The sequence below is a fragment of the Rousettus aegyptiacus genome, unplaced genomic scaffold, assembly GCF_014176215.1.
Source record: "Rousettus aegyptiacus isolate mRouAeg1 unplaced genomic scaffold, mRouAeg1.p scaffold_m13_p_15, whole genome shotgun sequence".
Lineage (NCBI taxonomy): Eukaryota > Metazoa > Chordata > Mammalia > Chiroptera > Pteropodidae > Rousettus > Rousettus aegyptiacus.
The window spans coordinates 50459974-50474386 of NW_023416290.1; the positions used below are offsets into that span (position 1 = coordinate 50459974).

General features: G+C 40.2%; 1 protein-coding gene and 1 long non-coding RNA gene across 3 annotated transcripts in view; both read right to left on the reverse strand.

Moving 5' to 3' along the window:
* Positions 1-6990, reverse strand: part of ATAD2 (ATPase family AAA domain containing 2) — a 54729-nt gene extending 47739 nt beyond the window's left edge. Inside the window, exon 1 of one of the 2 annotated variants that reach the window (XM_036232994.1) lies at positions 6843-6990. Coding sequence is in view for 1 of the 2 variants with exons in the window: in XM_016131188.2 (XP_015986674.2) it covers positions 6480-6647 (168 nt within the window). In the remaining variant the exon portion in view is untranslated. Of the gene's footprint in view, positions 1-6479; positions 6817-6842 lie in introns of those variants that run through there. The other variant, XM_016131188.2, reaches the window with a different exon arrangement.
* A 3586-nt stretch (positions 6991-10576) lies between these two features.
* LOC118612010 lies at positions 10577-14325 on the reverse strand. Its single transcript, XR_004954650.1, has 2 exons — positions 14152-14325; positions 10577-14080 (listed from the first exon to the last, which is right to left on the reverse strand). It is a non-coding gene; the product is annotated as an uncharacterized LOC118612010 (long non-coding RNA).
* Positions 14326-14413: the final 88 nt, after the last annotated feature.

Here is a 14413-nt window from a genome sequence, read left to right on the forward strand (position 1 = left end):
ATGGGTGGAGGAATCTTAGACCGCAGCTTAAAAACAGGTAAGAGAATACAAAGCTGAAAGAAATTTAGGATGTCTCAGAAGAAAATGGTGAAATAAGAATTTTTGGGGACAATATAAAAATATTGTATGTTTCCTCTTATGTGAGGCTCCTAGAGTCATTAAATTTATAGAGACAGAAAGTACAAAGGTGGTTGGCAGGAGTTGGGAGGAAGGAAAAATGGGGAGTTAGTATTTCATGGGTAGAGTTTCAGTTTTGGAAGATAAAAAAATTCTAGAGAGGGGTGGTGATGATAACTGCAGAACAACATGAATGTACCTAATACTACAGAGCCGTACACTAAAAAATGGTTAAAATGGTAAATTTTATGTTACCTATATTTTATTACAATAAAAAAGTAAATGTTACCATGTTCCTGGAGATAATAAAAAAGGTTTTTTTGTTTATTTGTTTTTAAGAGGAGGGGGTGGTAAATACTGGGAAAAAGATTCCTTGAGGAACTTGAAAGATTTAGTCCTCTAAGTGGCATAAGTGAATCTTAGCTTTGCATAGTGAGTGTCTTTGTTCATCCTTCTTAACAATGTGGAGAAAAAATTAAAAATTAAGTTTTTGGGGAATCATCTATATAGAGGTACAAACTGAAATTTTAAAATATCAACAACTTCCAAAAATACTGTTTATAAAAGACATGCTAAGTGAAATAAGCATTCAGAGATAACCAGGTAACCTTTCGGTGCGCAAATCATTCCTTCCTATGCAAATACAGTCACAGGATTTTTAAATTGGGATAATACTATTTATGTTTTATAGCAGTCTTCTAGTAATAAAAACATTTTCCCATGTCATGAAACATGATTCTAAAAATCTTTCAAATGAATAGTATTCCAGCCATTACGTGAATCTACCTAACAAACTGCTTAATGTATCACGCACTTAGGTTGTCTATAAAATTTTTGTATGTACATCTGATTTCCTAAGGAAACTAGTACAGTTATTAAATCAAAGTCACATTTTAATGTAGCTAAGCAAAATAATTCTCAAGAGGTAAGTAAAATGCCAACTCATAACAGTAATTAACACTAGATGATAGAAATAGGGACTTTCACTTTCTATTTTTTACATTTTTACATGTATTGCCAGAAAAAAATTTCCTAAGAAGTAAAAAAATGAAGAGAAAACATACTTAATCTGAAAACTAAACATGGAGATATACCCTCATTTAGTCTATGGCCAAAATCTACTTAAAAAAAAATTGAGAGCACAGATAGTTTCTAAAAAGTTTTAGAAGAGAAAAAGTATATAGTTAGATTTTAAGTGTTACAATCTTGCAGAATCAGTAAGTTAGTCCTGGGAGTAGGGAACAATAGAATAACAAAGGTTTTCCCCCAAAATAGATATACCTGAATAACAGAAATATTCTAATATGTGGTTTTCCCACAATACTAAGCTTATTAAAGCTTTAAATTCATAAAAAATACATATGAGGGTCAGTTGGTTGAGTTAATTTAAGTATTAATTCAACAAATGAGGTTAGAATGGGATTTTAAAAATCATAGTTGTAATACTGGCAAAAGATCTATTCATCTGGACTTGCGGCCCCTTGAAAGCTTGACCAGTAGCATATTTTTATGCACAATGGTATACACGTTATATTCAGTATAGTTGTGATATCCCCTCCTTAGCTTCATCCTGAAACAGGTGTGGCCAATTCCTTACCATTCATTTATTCCACGAGCTCCAACAATTTGGTTTCTACCTCTACAGCTTTTATATTAGATCCAAAACTATCTCCCAGTAGCTAAATCCACTGGCCTCCGCTCTACCTCACTGACTTCTATGGAGTTGACTGCTCCCTTCTTTAAATGCTTCGATCTTTGGTTTACATGATACTCAAAACATAGCCATTTTTCCATATCTTCTTAAGTATTTTTTTTTCTATGTTTTCTATTCACCTTCCAGGATTCCGCTATCACCTCTATACATGTGGCCACTCCCAAATATATATAGTGCTAATCTCAAACTCTGGCATCATAGCTCCAATGATGGTCTACTGCTCACCTCTTTAGTTGGAAACAATATGACCTTCCCTCCTAGAGTAACTTTCAGACCCCTTGCAGTATTTATTATTTTTCTCCCCATTCCTTTTAGTATCATTTTAATTTAGGTTCTAGTTTTCCCCTTTGGCCTTTTGAAACAACAGCGTATTTAAATAAGAACCCAAACTAAGATAGATTACCTAGGACTGATTCTTGACACATCACTTAAAGCTGTATAATCTTAAGGTCTCTGTGACTTAGTTTCCATATCTATAATGAGGATAATAAATATTTATAAGGCAAATGTGTATGTATATCTTTGGAATCTTGACTGACATATAAGTTCTATATAATTAATATTATAATCTTAACTAGTATTCTAAACTTCAGATTTGTTGACTATAATCCATCTTAAACACTATCTCACTGGATCCCTGTTCTAAAAGTTGCAACTTCTAAACCTAAAATCAAGGGCCAGTCAAAACAAGTATACTTTTTCTAATGCAGAACATGTCACACAACTCCAGAGAGCAACACTCATGGCTACACGTCAAAATTTTCCTATCCATGCTGCATGATACTTCGCTGAGCTGCACACTTTTCATTTTTCTGTGTTGTGTTATGCTTCAAGTTTTAAAAAATCTCCCATGTTTTGTATACATAAGTGTCGAGTTTAGAATATCCCTCCAGGCTTTTTAATAAATAATTTTTAAAAACCACAAAAATAGTCCCTTTTACATACTATAACATGTTTTATTTTACCTAAAAACATACAGAATAAAAATGTACGTAAACACAACACAAAAGTAGTGGACAGTCATCACCAAAAAAACCTACTATTCATCCTCAAGTGGCACTTTAGCCTGAGAAATAACACTTAAGTTAAGAAATCAAAGAGCCTCAGGCCCATGAAAACACAGAAATAGATAATGGCTAGTTTGACTCTGAAGGAAAAAGAAACCACGGAAGGGGCATCCAAACTCATAAAGTTGGTAGGATGTAAATAAAAGTTTAAAAAAGAAAAACAAATTTAAAACAACAAAAAATAAAATTCAGAGAATCCACACAAGTCGGGGGGGGGGGGGAAGGGCGGGGAAATCCCTACGTCCAGATGAGTGATACCATATTCAAAACGTAAAAGTAGAATGTGGTTAATAAATGGGTTAACTATAAGCACCTTTAAAATGTGAAGATAAGGTCGATTTCTGAAATTAGATGAAGAAAAATCCAAGTTATCAAATTAATATGACTAAATTTAACCATCCTTAAAAGTAATCTTATCTTAAGAAATGCTCTGTCAATGAGTATGTGGCTGAGGAGTAGGAAATTCAATCAGACCCAAATACAATCAGGGTGGCAAGTTTCTGAAATACCTGATTGACATAAAAAGCAAGCTATAATCAAATATATTGAATATAAAGTCCCCAAATTAGAAAATATTCCAGTCACAAAGGTATGGTTTATATGTGGTACTGGTGGGCTGTCAACATGAATACATTGCCCCACAGGACAATCCATTTCTTTTGATCAAATTCTATGCTCACTAAGTAACCCTCTGATTATAATGTGGTCTAGAGGATTTATAGAAGAGAGGAAAATTATGTCTCAAAAAGGTATAATCTCTACTGGAAATCCAGGCCTGAAAAAAATATCCTTCCACCCTACAAATCCAGCCGAGTACTAACTACTTAACCATGTGCCACTGATATGGCATTTATGACAAGGAGTCTCTGTGTGTATAGTCTCTGTCTCCTTTGCTAAAAACTAAGTTCCATTAGAGCAAAGGCAATCAACAACACATGTGGTGTACCTACTACACTATAGGTTCTTTTCTAGGTACTGAGAATGCATTGCTGAACAAAAGGTCCAAATCCCTATGGAGTTAAATTATGATTTGGGGAGAGATGAAAGTATTTAAAAAGAAGGAAATTACAGAATATGTTAGAAGCTGATAAGTACTGGGGGAACATAAAGCAGAGTAAAGGGGCATGTCAATGAATGGTTTGCAATTTTAAATACAGTGGTAAGGGCTAAGCATCACTGAAAAGGTGAAACTTTACCAAAGACTTAAAAAGACACATTCCTAGGTTCTCCTAGGTAGAACTCAGTTCTATTGCTTACTATAAAGGCAAATTTGAGCAAACTAAGTCTCTGTGCCTCGGTTCTCTCACCTGCAAAGATAAAACTACCTACTTCATAGTTATGAGTATTGAGTTAATATTTGTAAAAATCTTGGAACACACTAAGCACTATAAGTTCTGATTTCTTTTTTAATTAAAAAATGTAAAAATAAAGGAACGGGTCATATAGATATCCAGGAGTAGAGTATTCCCAACAAGGGCAGAGCAAGTCAAAGTCTCTGGTATTCAAGGAGCACCAAGGAGCATCTAGGCCTGTGTGGCTGAAATAGACTAGGTTTTGTAAAAGGGAGAATGGAAGAGCATTCCATCATAAAAAGAAGGGGGCAAGGGGGCACAGGGTTGCTACCAAACTTTCAAACTTTTTACTCTTTGATAGGAATTTTTGAGCAGAGGAGTACTCAACTGTTGACCTTGAAAAAGATCACCCGGTAAGCTAGATTGAGAACTGTTCAGAAGGGGTTATTATACAAAAGGGTGGAAAACAGGGAGGCCAGTTGAGAATCTATTCTAATAATACAGACAAGAATGGCTTGAACCAGCATGGCAACAGCAGAGGAGCTGAGAAGTGGTCAGATAGTGAACACATTTTGAAAGCAGGGCCAACAGAAATTGCTAATATGAAATGGAGAGGTGTAGAGGATGACTCTAAGGTTTTTGGCCTGAGGAACTGGAATGACAGAGTGGCCATTAAGATTGTGGTCTTAATAGCTGACAATGACTGAGTCCTAACTACAGTATATGCCAAGTGTCCTTACATGCATGATCACATTTAATTCTCACTACCCATGTGGTGACTATCACCCTTTTAACATATGTAGAAACCTGCTGATTATTGGTAAGCTGAGATTCAAAACTAACAGTTGTTTTAAGCACCTATGTTAGTTAACCGGGGTGTAATACACCATTACAGTCACAGGATCTAGCATCGTCCTGAAGACAATGAACATTCAATAAATATTTTCTGAAATGATTTGCTTTTCTGATCATAGGTTAAATAAATCAAGTGACCCAAGTTCAGCGCACAAGTATCTGGCCTCCCCAGATGTCTACCAACTTCTGCACGTGATTGAGAAACATCCTGAAAGTCAGGAAATCATTTTTACAATTCAGAATCACAATTTCAGAGACCGAACAACTCTTTCACTGCCCTCAGTAGAGAGACAACTAGTATGGGGGATCTACAAAAGAAACCAAGAACTTATTTCATACAGTGATCACTCCTGTAGAACTAAGTCTTGTCACTCTCTCCCGCCACACACACCTTCCCTTGGCCTTTCATTGGGACGTCCCAATTCCTAACACTTTCTGGTCCTATTTTTTTCCTCCCCGGTGCCTACCCTTCCTCCAACAGACCTAGACAACTTCCTACTGCCTTACTTTCACTAGTGTTGCTTTCTCAATTTTTCCAGCCTTTTTAGCGCTGTCCCCTCCACCTGTGCCTCTTTGAACAGCTGGGGTTGAGAGATGGAGGTACTATTTCTCTCAAAGGAGGAGCAGTTCTTTTCGACGGGGCTTTACTGCTCCACCCCCCAAGGGAACTTCCGCTATAGACACTGTTGATAACTGCAGCGTGATATAATAAAAAGGAAAAGGTTTTGGAGGCAGAGAATCCAAGTTCCCATTTGAGATCTACCACTTACTGGTTACCTTCTTGAGTCCGTTTCTTCGACTGTGATGTAAATATTTCAACTACCCACTCTCATGAAGCTGTTGCGAGGCTTGAGTGAAAAGGCTGTATGTACATGAAGTGCTGGTCTCCATCCCTCCACATTATGCAACCTGGTATTTATTCCCTGCACTCTTGTCACTGAACCTCTCCGGATCGTAAATGGAGGCCAGGAAACCCAAATTAGAATCTTTCTATCCCTGTGGTCCCCGAAACCTTTGCTATGCATAGTTAGCAGTCAGTAAATGTGTACTGCATTCGATTGATGCGAACCTAGGGCGGGAGGCTGGGCCATGGGTTAGGGAAGTATGTGAGGTGGGGGGTGGGGCTGCCCCCCAAGCCGAGGCTCGCCCCTCAACTGCACTTCAGCTCCAGAGGGCTTCGGCTTCCTCTCGTGTGAAAGTAGATAGTAATGGCTCAGCCCTCTTCCAGTCAGTGCGATCTCTTCACCCGACCCACACCCCTTCGGGCTCCGATCTTAAGGAGCCTTCCATTTTTCTCGTCCTCCACAATACTCCCAACCGCTCCCCCAACTGTCACCCCGACCGCGCAGCCCACCCCCGGGCCCCACCCGGGCAACGGGCCGCGAGCAGTCCCTCAGGCCCGGCCCTAGGGGCCCGCCCCAGGCCGGTACTCACGCCCGCGGCGGCCGCAGTGACGGCGGACTGCTCAGCGGCGCGGGCCGAGCGGAGCCGCCTCCGGCCGATCTGCTCCAAGCTGAGGAACTCGTTGGACAGGTCCAGGGAGCTCGTGGCCGAGGCTGCGGAGTGGCTGTGCAGCTCCAGGCTGCTGCGGAGAACCACCATCTTCCCCTGCTCCGGGCCCCCGCGTCCGCGGCGGGAGACGGGGCCAGCGCCGCGCTGCAAACGCTCAGGTTCTTCCACGCTCCGAATTCTGGCGCCACAAGCCCCGCGCTAGCGGACTCAGCGCGCGCGCCCGAAATCCCTCCGCTGCAAGTCCCGCCCACGCCGTCAGCCTACAACGGCGGGCTCGAAACTTGCCTCCTGTCTGTAGAGCGAAGGAACTGGGGCCGAAGGCGAGGAGAACCCGCACCCGCAGTGTCGAGGACCCGAGCGGCCAGAGGCAGGAGAACGCTGACTTATTTTCTCATCTAGTTCCGGCTCGCCGACCTCCGCGGAGGGAGATGGCGGGTAGCGGCGCGAAGTCCCGTTTGGAATTTTGGCGCGTGGATGTCAGAGGGGGAAGGGAGGCTCCCGCCAGCTCTGATTGGCTGGCGAGGGCCTGGCGGCTCCTCCCCGCCCCTCCCGACACCTGCCTTTGGCTTCCCCGGGTGCAAGATTCAAATGCAAAATGCCAAGTCCTTCACTGGAGGGCTAATAGGCAATTGGCCTTTGTCAAGTTTTGACTTTAATCCTTAAGAGGCTTTTAATGATAGCTTAACCAAAACAAGTTCAAAAGAAAACAGAAGAGTTAAAAGTGAGTCGATAGAGTACTGGAAGGGCGCAGGTTCTGTACCCATCACTGCCAAAAGTCCCATGTATATACGATCTTGAGCTAGTTATTCACCTCGCTGGGGTTTAATTTCTTCATCTTTAAATTAACTATAATAATAGCTAAATTTCTACTATATTATACCTTAGAACCGTGTCTGGACTTAAAAATATTTGCTGCTATCATAGAATTACAGAAAATGGCTTCTCTAAGATTACAGCAGTTACTTGACTACTTTGAAACATAACATGCTGAATGATCAGAATGAGAGAGTCCTAGTGAAACAAACAAAACCTATTTATTGATTTGGATAACTACATTTCCTTAATTTGACGCTTATTAAATATTTATTGAGCATCTATTATGTGCCAGGCCCTCGTCTAAGCACTGGGGATGCTGTAGTGAACAAAAAGCAAAAATGCTCTCATAGAACTTAAATTCTGGTGGAAAGAGAAAAACAAACTAAATGTTTGTTTAAAGGTGGTAAGTCGACAGAGAAATACAAAGTAGGGATGGAGAAGGGAAGTGTGCAGTTTTACACAGTAATTAGGGAAGGTCTCGCTCAGAAGTATAAGCGAAGATCTAAAAGAGGTTAGGTATATGTGGGAGAAAAGAGCAGCAAGCAGAGAAAAGGAGAGGGCAGTGAGGCCGATAAAATCAACAAGCCGCTAGCAGCAGATCCTGCAGGGCTGACCTCAGCTGTAAGGTTATTTTATTTTTTTTTACTTTTTATTATAAGTGAGATGAAGACATCACAGGATTTCGAACAGAGGAGTGACTTATTCTGACTTTTTGAAGGAATCCATCTGGCTGCTGAATGGAGAATACACTATTTGGGACATACTTATACTACTAAAAAAAATATTTGTTGTTTTATTTTTATGGGGTGTCCTGTATTTTATTTTCTATATCTGGCAACTCTAGTTAGAAGGTCACTACAATCAAGAGATGACAGTGATACACGCCAGTGTGAGAGCATGGAGGTAATGAGAAATGGTCAAATTATGGTTATATGTGGAAGAAAGAGCCAACTGAATTTGCCGATTAATCGGATTTAGGCATCAGAGAAAGGAGTCAGGGATGACTCCAATGTTTGTTTTTTTGTTTGTTTGAGCCAATGGAAAGAGGAAGCTGCACTTAGATGAAGAGGCTATGGCTAAAGCAAGTTTGGAGGGAATAGCAGGAATTCCTTTCAATGCACATTTATGATACAGAAGTTATTACATAGTCTGCATTTTATATTGTACCTTTTAAAAAGTTGTCAAAAATGGGTGCATCATATTTACCACAGTATTATTTACAATGTCAAAACACTGAAAACTTAAAGGTCCTTCAGTGGGGTCACCCTTAAGAATGCTATAATGTCATTAAAAATTATGATGTAACTTAATTTAATTATGTATCATATGGTTCCATTTTCATTTAAAAAAATATTAGTGTATACTTGTGTTGGATAAAGTCTTGAAGAAACTACAACAAATGTGAATAGTAATTTCTGAGTGGTAATATTATGGTCGTTGTGTAGTTTTTTTGTACTTTTCTCAATTTTTCTGATTTTTTGACATTGACTATGTATTAATTTTACAATAGAAAAAGCTTTAATCATTTACCCAATATAAATGCAAGAGGAAAGAACAATATTTAAAGTAGCATACTGTACACTTTTGATATGTCCAAATTCATTTATACATAATATACCTCAACAAAAATGTATAAAAAGTACTATCCAAAATACATATGCATTTGTGATTGTTAGATATCGCCAAATTGACTTCCACAGAAATTATAGCAGTTGTTTTAGTTCTTTTAAAATAAGCAAAAGAACTAGAGATTTCAGAGCACCAACAGACAGAGCCAGCCAAAGAGTTTTCACTGTTCCTTTATTTTCTCTCCCACAATATTTAGAATTACCATACCTGTTTCAGCCTTTGGTTGGTGTAGCGGATTGATTCGTGTACCCCAAAAGTACATGTCCAAGTTCTAAACTCTGGTACCTGTAAATGTGGCCTTGTTTGGAAAAAAGAGTCTTCGCAGATGTAATTAAGGATCTAGAGATGAGATCATTCTGAATTTATAATGGACCCTCAATCCAATGACTGGTGTCATAGGAGAAAAGAGAAGGAGATTTGACACACAGAGGAGAAGGTGAAGTGAAGATGAAGGCAGAAATCAGAGTGATGCATCAATAAGCCCTGGAACACCAAGGATTACCAACAAACCACGAGAAGCCAGGAGAGAGGTATGGAATAGATTCTCCCTCACAGCCTCCAGAAGGAGCCATCCCTGTTGACACCTTTATTCCAGACTTCTGGCCTCCTGAACTGTGATACAATAATTTTTTAAAGCTCCCCATTTGTGTTAATTTGTTATAGCAGCCTTAGAAATCTTATGGAGTTGCTTTGGATCTGGCCTTTGGGAAGTGATACTTTTTCCCTTTTCCAAAGTCTTAGCTTTTGTAGATTGGAGTGATTTAAGAAAAGAAGGGGCCGTAGAAACTGAGGGCCTTTCCCAAAACTCCTGACTGCTTAAAGAGGGTCAAGTGTTTTTTACTCCAAGTATGACAGAAAAGAGGGCTGAGGTAAGAGCTAATCATAATTCCATTACCTCATTTGAGATGAGGTCATAGATAGGCCCCTTTCTAACTTCTTACTCTAACAAAGTTATAAAGTAAAAATCAGTTTCTACAGGGATGTCTTTCAGGAATGTTATAAATCTGTTACTTAAATTTGATACCTAATCTCATTGATTTTCCACAAAAGAGGGAAAACTATTAATCACTTGGAGGTGGGGGAAGATCAGAATTGACATTTGCCATTTTTTAGCTATTCTGGATTTCAGTAGACACCTCTCCTATCTGAAAGGTTTTCTCTTTGGGTGGGTTTGGGTTAGGCAGGGCCCTGCCTCCTTCAATACAAAGCCTATGGGGACAGCTACTTCATTTTCCTGTTAACCTGGCAACTAGGACTCAAGCATGTGACCTTAGCTCAGTCCATGGGCTGTTCCCACTTCAGATGTTCATTGCCTCTTGAAGGAGTGACCCAAAGATTCAGGGGCAGAGATTATTCATGTTGGCAATAGCAGAGGGTACAGAGGCAGGGTCATTGATGTGTGTGACCTGGCTGTGATTCCCTCGAAGTCCCACTCAACCTCCCTCCTCCCCATCCTTCCAGCAATGTGATTTCCTGTTTAAGTTAGCCAGAGATGGTTTCTGTTGTTTGCAACCAAGAACTCTGACTGATATAGAGGCTTTGAGTCAGAAATAGGAATTTTAGCAGTGGTTTTCTAGAATGGACACTGACAAAAAGAATGTTGAGAGGCCATGTGAAACAGACACTCCTCTAAAATCTGGGGGATGGAGGTTCGGGAGAGAGGGTTTGTGGGCACAGAAAGTGAGCTGGGAAGATGTGTCATGGTTTTACGATGCGCTTTTCAGACTTTCCCTCTTTATCAGCATTCCCTAATAACACAGGCATGGGCTGGTCTATGCAGAGGGCCCTGGGAATACTGCCTCTCTTCTACCCCATTCTAAGTAAGATGAATAATAATAGGATTGTGCTCCCTCAGAGCTCCCGTAGACATTGCTGCCTTATCACTTACCATTTTATACTGAAATTATCCCTTTCAGTACAAGAAAGTAGTAACAGATACATGCAAATTAAACTAACAATGGGACTGCCAGTTTTTTGGCCAGTATTTTTTTTTTTTAATAATAATGCGATACTGATATGGGCCCGTTTCTTAAAAGCAATATAGCAACATGTATCAAGAGACCTGGAAAACCTTTAAAACTGTTGGCCCAGGAGTTTCACCTCTAGCACTCCATCCTAACATAATAATCAGAGTCATAGATCAAGATTTATATATAAAGATGTTGATTGCTGCTTTATTTATAATAGAATGATTTGAAAACAAACTAATATACAATAGTAGGGGAAAAGTTAAATGAGCAATAGTCTGTCCATGCAGCTCTTTATGTTAATTTGATAATTTGATAGAAAATTTTTTATTTTTAAAAATTTGTTGTTAAAAAGTAACACATGAGAAAAATTCAAGCAGTACAGAAATGTAAAAAATAAAAGTACAAGTCACTCTGTGTGATTGCTATGAGGAAAGAGAGGTTTTCTCTTTCCACTGGGGTTGCCAAGCCTGGAAAATATGAATATTGGGCTGCCAGTGGCCATCCTCCATACAGCAAGAAGTGAGGTCACCTGAGAATGAAGCCAAGCACTGAGCAGCAGGCTGAAACAGGAAGAAAAGAAGGCCTGGGAGATGAGTTCTGCTTCTGATTCCATGAGACCCTGCTTTCTGCAGCTTATCCTCTGACCGTTAGAGGCACTTCAGTTGTCCTTCTTGTTAAACGAGGTAATAAATAGCCTTTCTGCCTGGACTTTGAACGAGTAACGAGTCATGACTAATATAACTGGGCCAGCTGCTTTGTTGGAATCAAATTTTATTGTTTGTGCTATTATCTTATTCTAATGATCAATTAATTCTTCTAACAAGTTGATATGAGGTCCATTTGGCATAAAATGGGCTTTGGTAAACCACTGAAGTCCCCTAAGTAATCATCTTTCTTCATGGTCACAAACCATCCTGGGAATTAAGTATCAAGTTCACCAGGGTATATGGTGTCCGGAACACATATGCTTTCCTTTTATGAAACTCAAGATAGCAAGTATTCATATTTAGTCTTACGTAATCTCCTGCAACATATTTTCTCAAAGATCCATTAGAAAGGCTTTGGGGTCATAACGTTAAGCACTTTCAGTATGCTGGCATATGTTTATCTGGATCTGAATATTTGTAACCCATTTTAAGTGATTTGGTGCTTTTTATCACTGACCTTATCTTGATTTTAATTTCCTCTTAAGGCTATTTTCCTTATTCTTTACAGCTCGAGGATCATCTTCTTTGAGAGAACAAAACAGCCATTGGCTATTTGTTTTCTTTCAGTTGTCTTATCACATCAAATCATGTGGTCCCAAGCAATTGGATTATCTCTTCCTTTTTCTTCTAGCTCTTAATATTGAGCATTACGAATAACCCCTCCCCCAATAAAAATAAAACCTTTTTGTTATTAAACTTATGTATTATGTCCTGAAGGCTTCCTGAATCTCCCCTTTCATATTTGTGGCCCTTTTTTATACTTTCTTTTATGTGTCCCTCCTCCAAAGCCCTGCCCTTTAACATCTTGATTTCATTGGCTATTGGCTTCTCTGAATGCATCTCTTATTTCTTCCCCCTCCAGATCATTGCAGGTCAGAATCTGGTTCTAAGCACCTCCTGAACTTGAGAGCATATCCCTTTTTGGTCTCTACCGTAAAATCATATGAATTTTTAAAATGTCTATTTTTTCAATTTAAAAAGTAATTTCTTCTTATAAGGGAAAGTTTAAAGCATCAAGAAGCCCATTATGGCAGAGACTACTAGTTCTCTTCTTCCTCTTCTCTATTGTTTGCCCAGCAACTTCGGACCACCTCTAGCCTGGGTAAATGGGTGAACTCTGCTGTCTGGTAACCAACCCACACCATCTCCAACAAGGTCCAAACCTCTTTCATATTTTTCCTTCTTGAGCACCCTTCCTCAGCCCATGTAGTTTCTTTACATCTTATAGTTACACTTTTATCTCAGTTAATTCTTGACATTTAACTTCCCTTAAGCATGGTAGAGAAGTAGGCAGAAAGGCACGATTATCAACCGGGGATGCCTTGGGAGTCTGGGAGCCAGCAGGGGCAGAAGGCTTTCAGAATGCTTTGGGAGGGAAGGAAAGACTTGATAAAGATGAGGGACAGACTGCTCAGTGTGTGGGCCTGAAAGCCACAAGTAACTGTGTGCAGGCCATGAAGGGCAGGAGTATGGGCTGGTGGCTGCTACAGGCCTCCCTGGGCTCTGGTTTCTGTGTCAAGAAAGCTGCAGAAAGGTTATTGCCAAGCTAAAGCTGCAAGGTCGCAGACAGACTACATCTGGGCCTGTGGCTGGGGCAGACCCCACTGGATATTCACACTCCAAAGCTTCGTGCTGTCCCAGAAACTGCAGGAATCTTCTTCCTGCAACACACTTTAATGAAAAGGCTTAACATCATGCTCACTTTAAAGGACAAATGGTTAGAGGAATTTCAGTATCATAGAGCCTATAGAAGTGTGTATTCAGAGCTAAGAGGCAATAAATTGATAACTGACGACGCAAGGACTTATCCTCAAAGTCTTTAGGATTTATGGGCTTTAGAGCTCATGAAATTAAGAAAATCTTACTGTAGATGGCCTATAAACCAAGAATTTCAGTTTGTATAATGGGAAGTACCCTGATCAGCTGTATATGTCCACTGCAAAAGTAGACAATTCAGAGGGCTATAAAGCATAAAGTGAAAATACTCCATACCATTCATTCACCAGAGGTAAGTTGTTTTAATAATCTGGCTCTCTCCTTCCAGACTGCCAGCAAATAAATATATGTGATTAACACAATGGATACTATGTAGATTTCTAAAACTAATTTTTTTACTTACTCTATCAAGGAATCCATAGATCTTTCTGAGCCAATGTATGCAATTCTCTATTTTTAAAAATGTTGCAATACGGTGAGCTTTTAGGGTGCTATCTCTAAGACCATTCTTGATGCAGACATATTTGGAATTATCCACACCTCCCCACACACTTCTCCCTGGCTCTCGCGAACTCTAGGATCAAAATGCTAAAGCTTCATTTTTCACAAACGTTTCTCTTATTACACTCGCACACGTCCAGTCTTCTGCATCTCATCTGGTTCCTCCACCGCTGGCAACCTGGCCCTAGAAAGAAGGAAGGGTCTCAGACGCCTCCAGGAGAGTCAGGAAGCACTATTCAGGGTCCGGCGGCTTACCAACTCGAAGTCCTCCCCTGACTTCTCTCCAGGTCGCCGAGCAGTGACCTCTTTTCTCCTCCAGCATATTGATCTCCACAGACCGCCAACCCCAGCACTACCGGTCCCGACTCCCCAGGAATCCGCGCCGCTAGCACCGCCCCGACTCTGGCTCCACCCACCGGTACAGGCCGAACTTACCGGAAGCGCGCAGTCCTCGCGGAGTTCGGTCCACGAGTAACTCAAGCCGGTCACCTCACCCTGGATCCGCCCACTTTGCCCT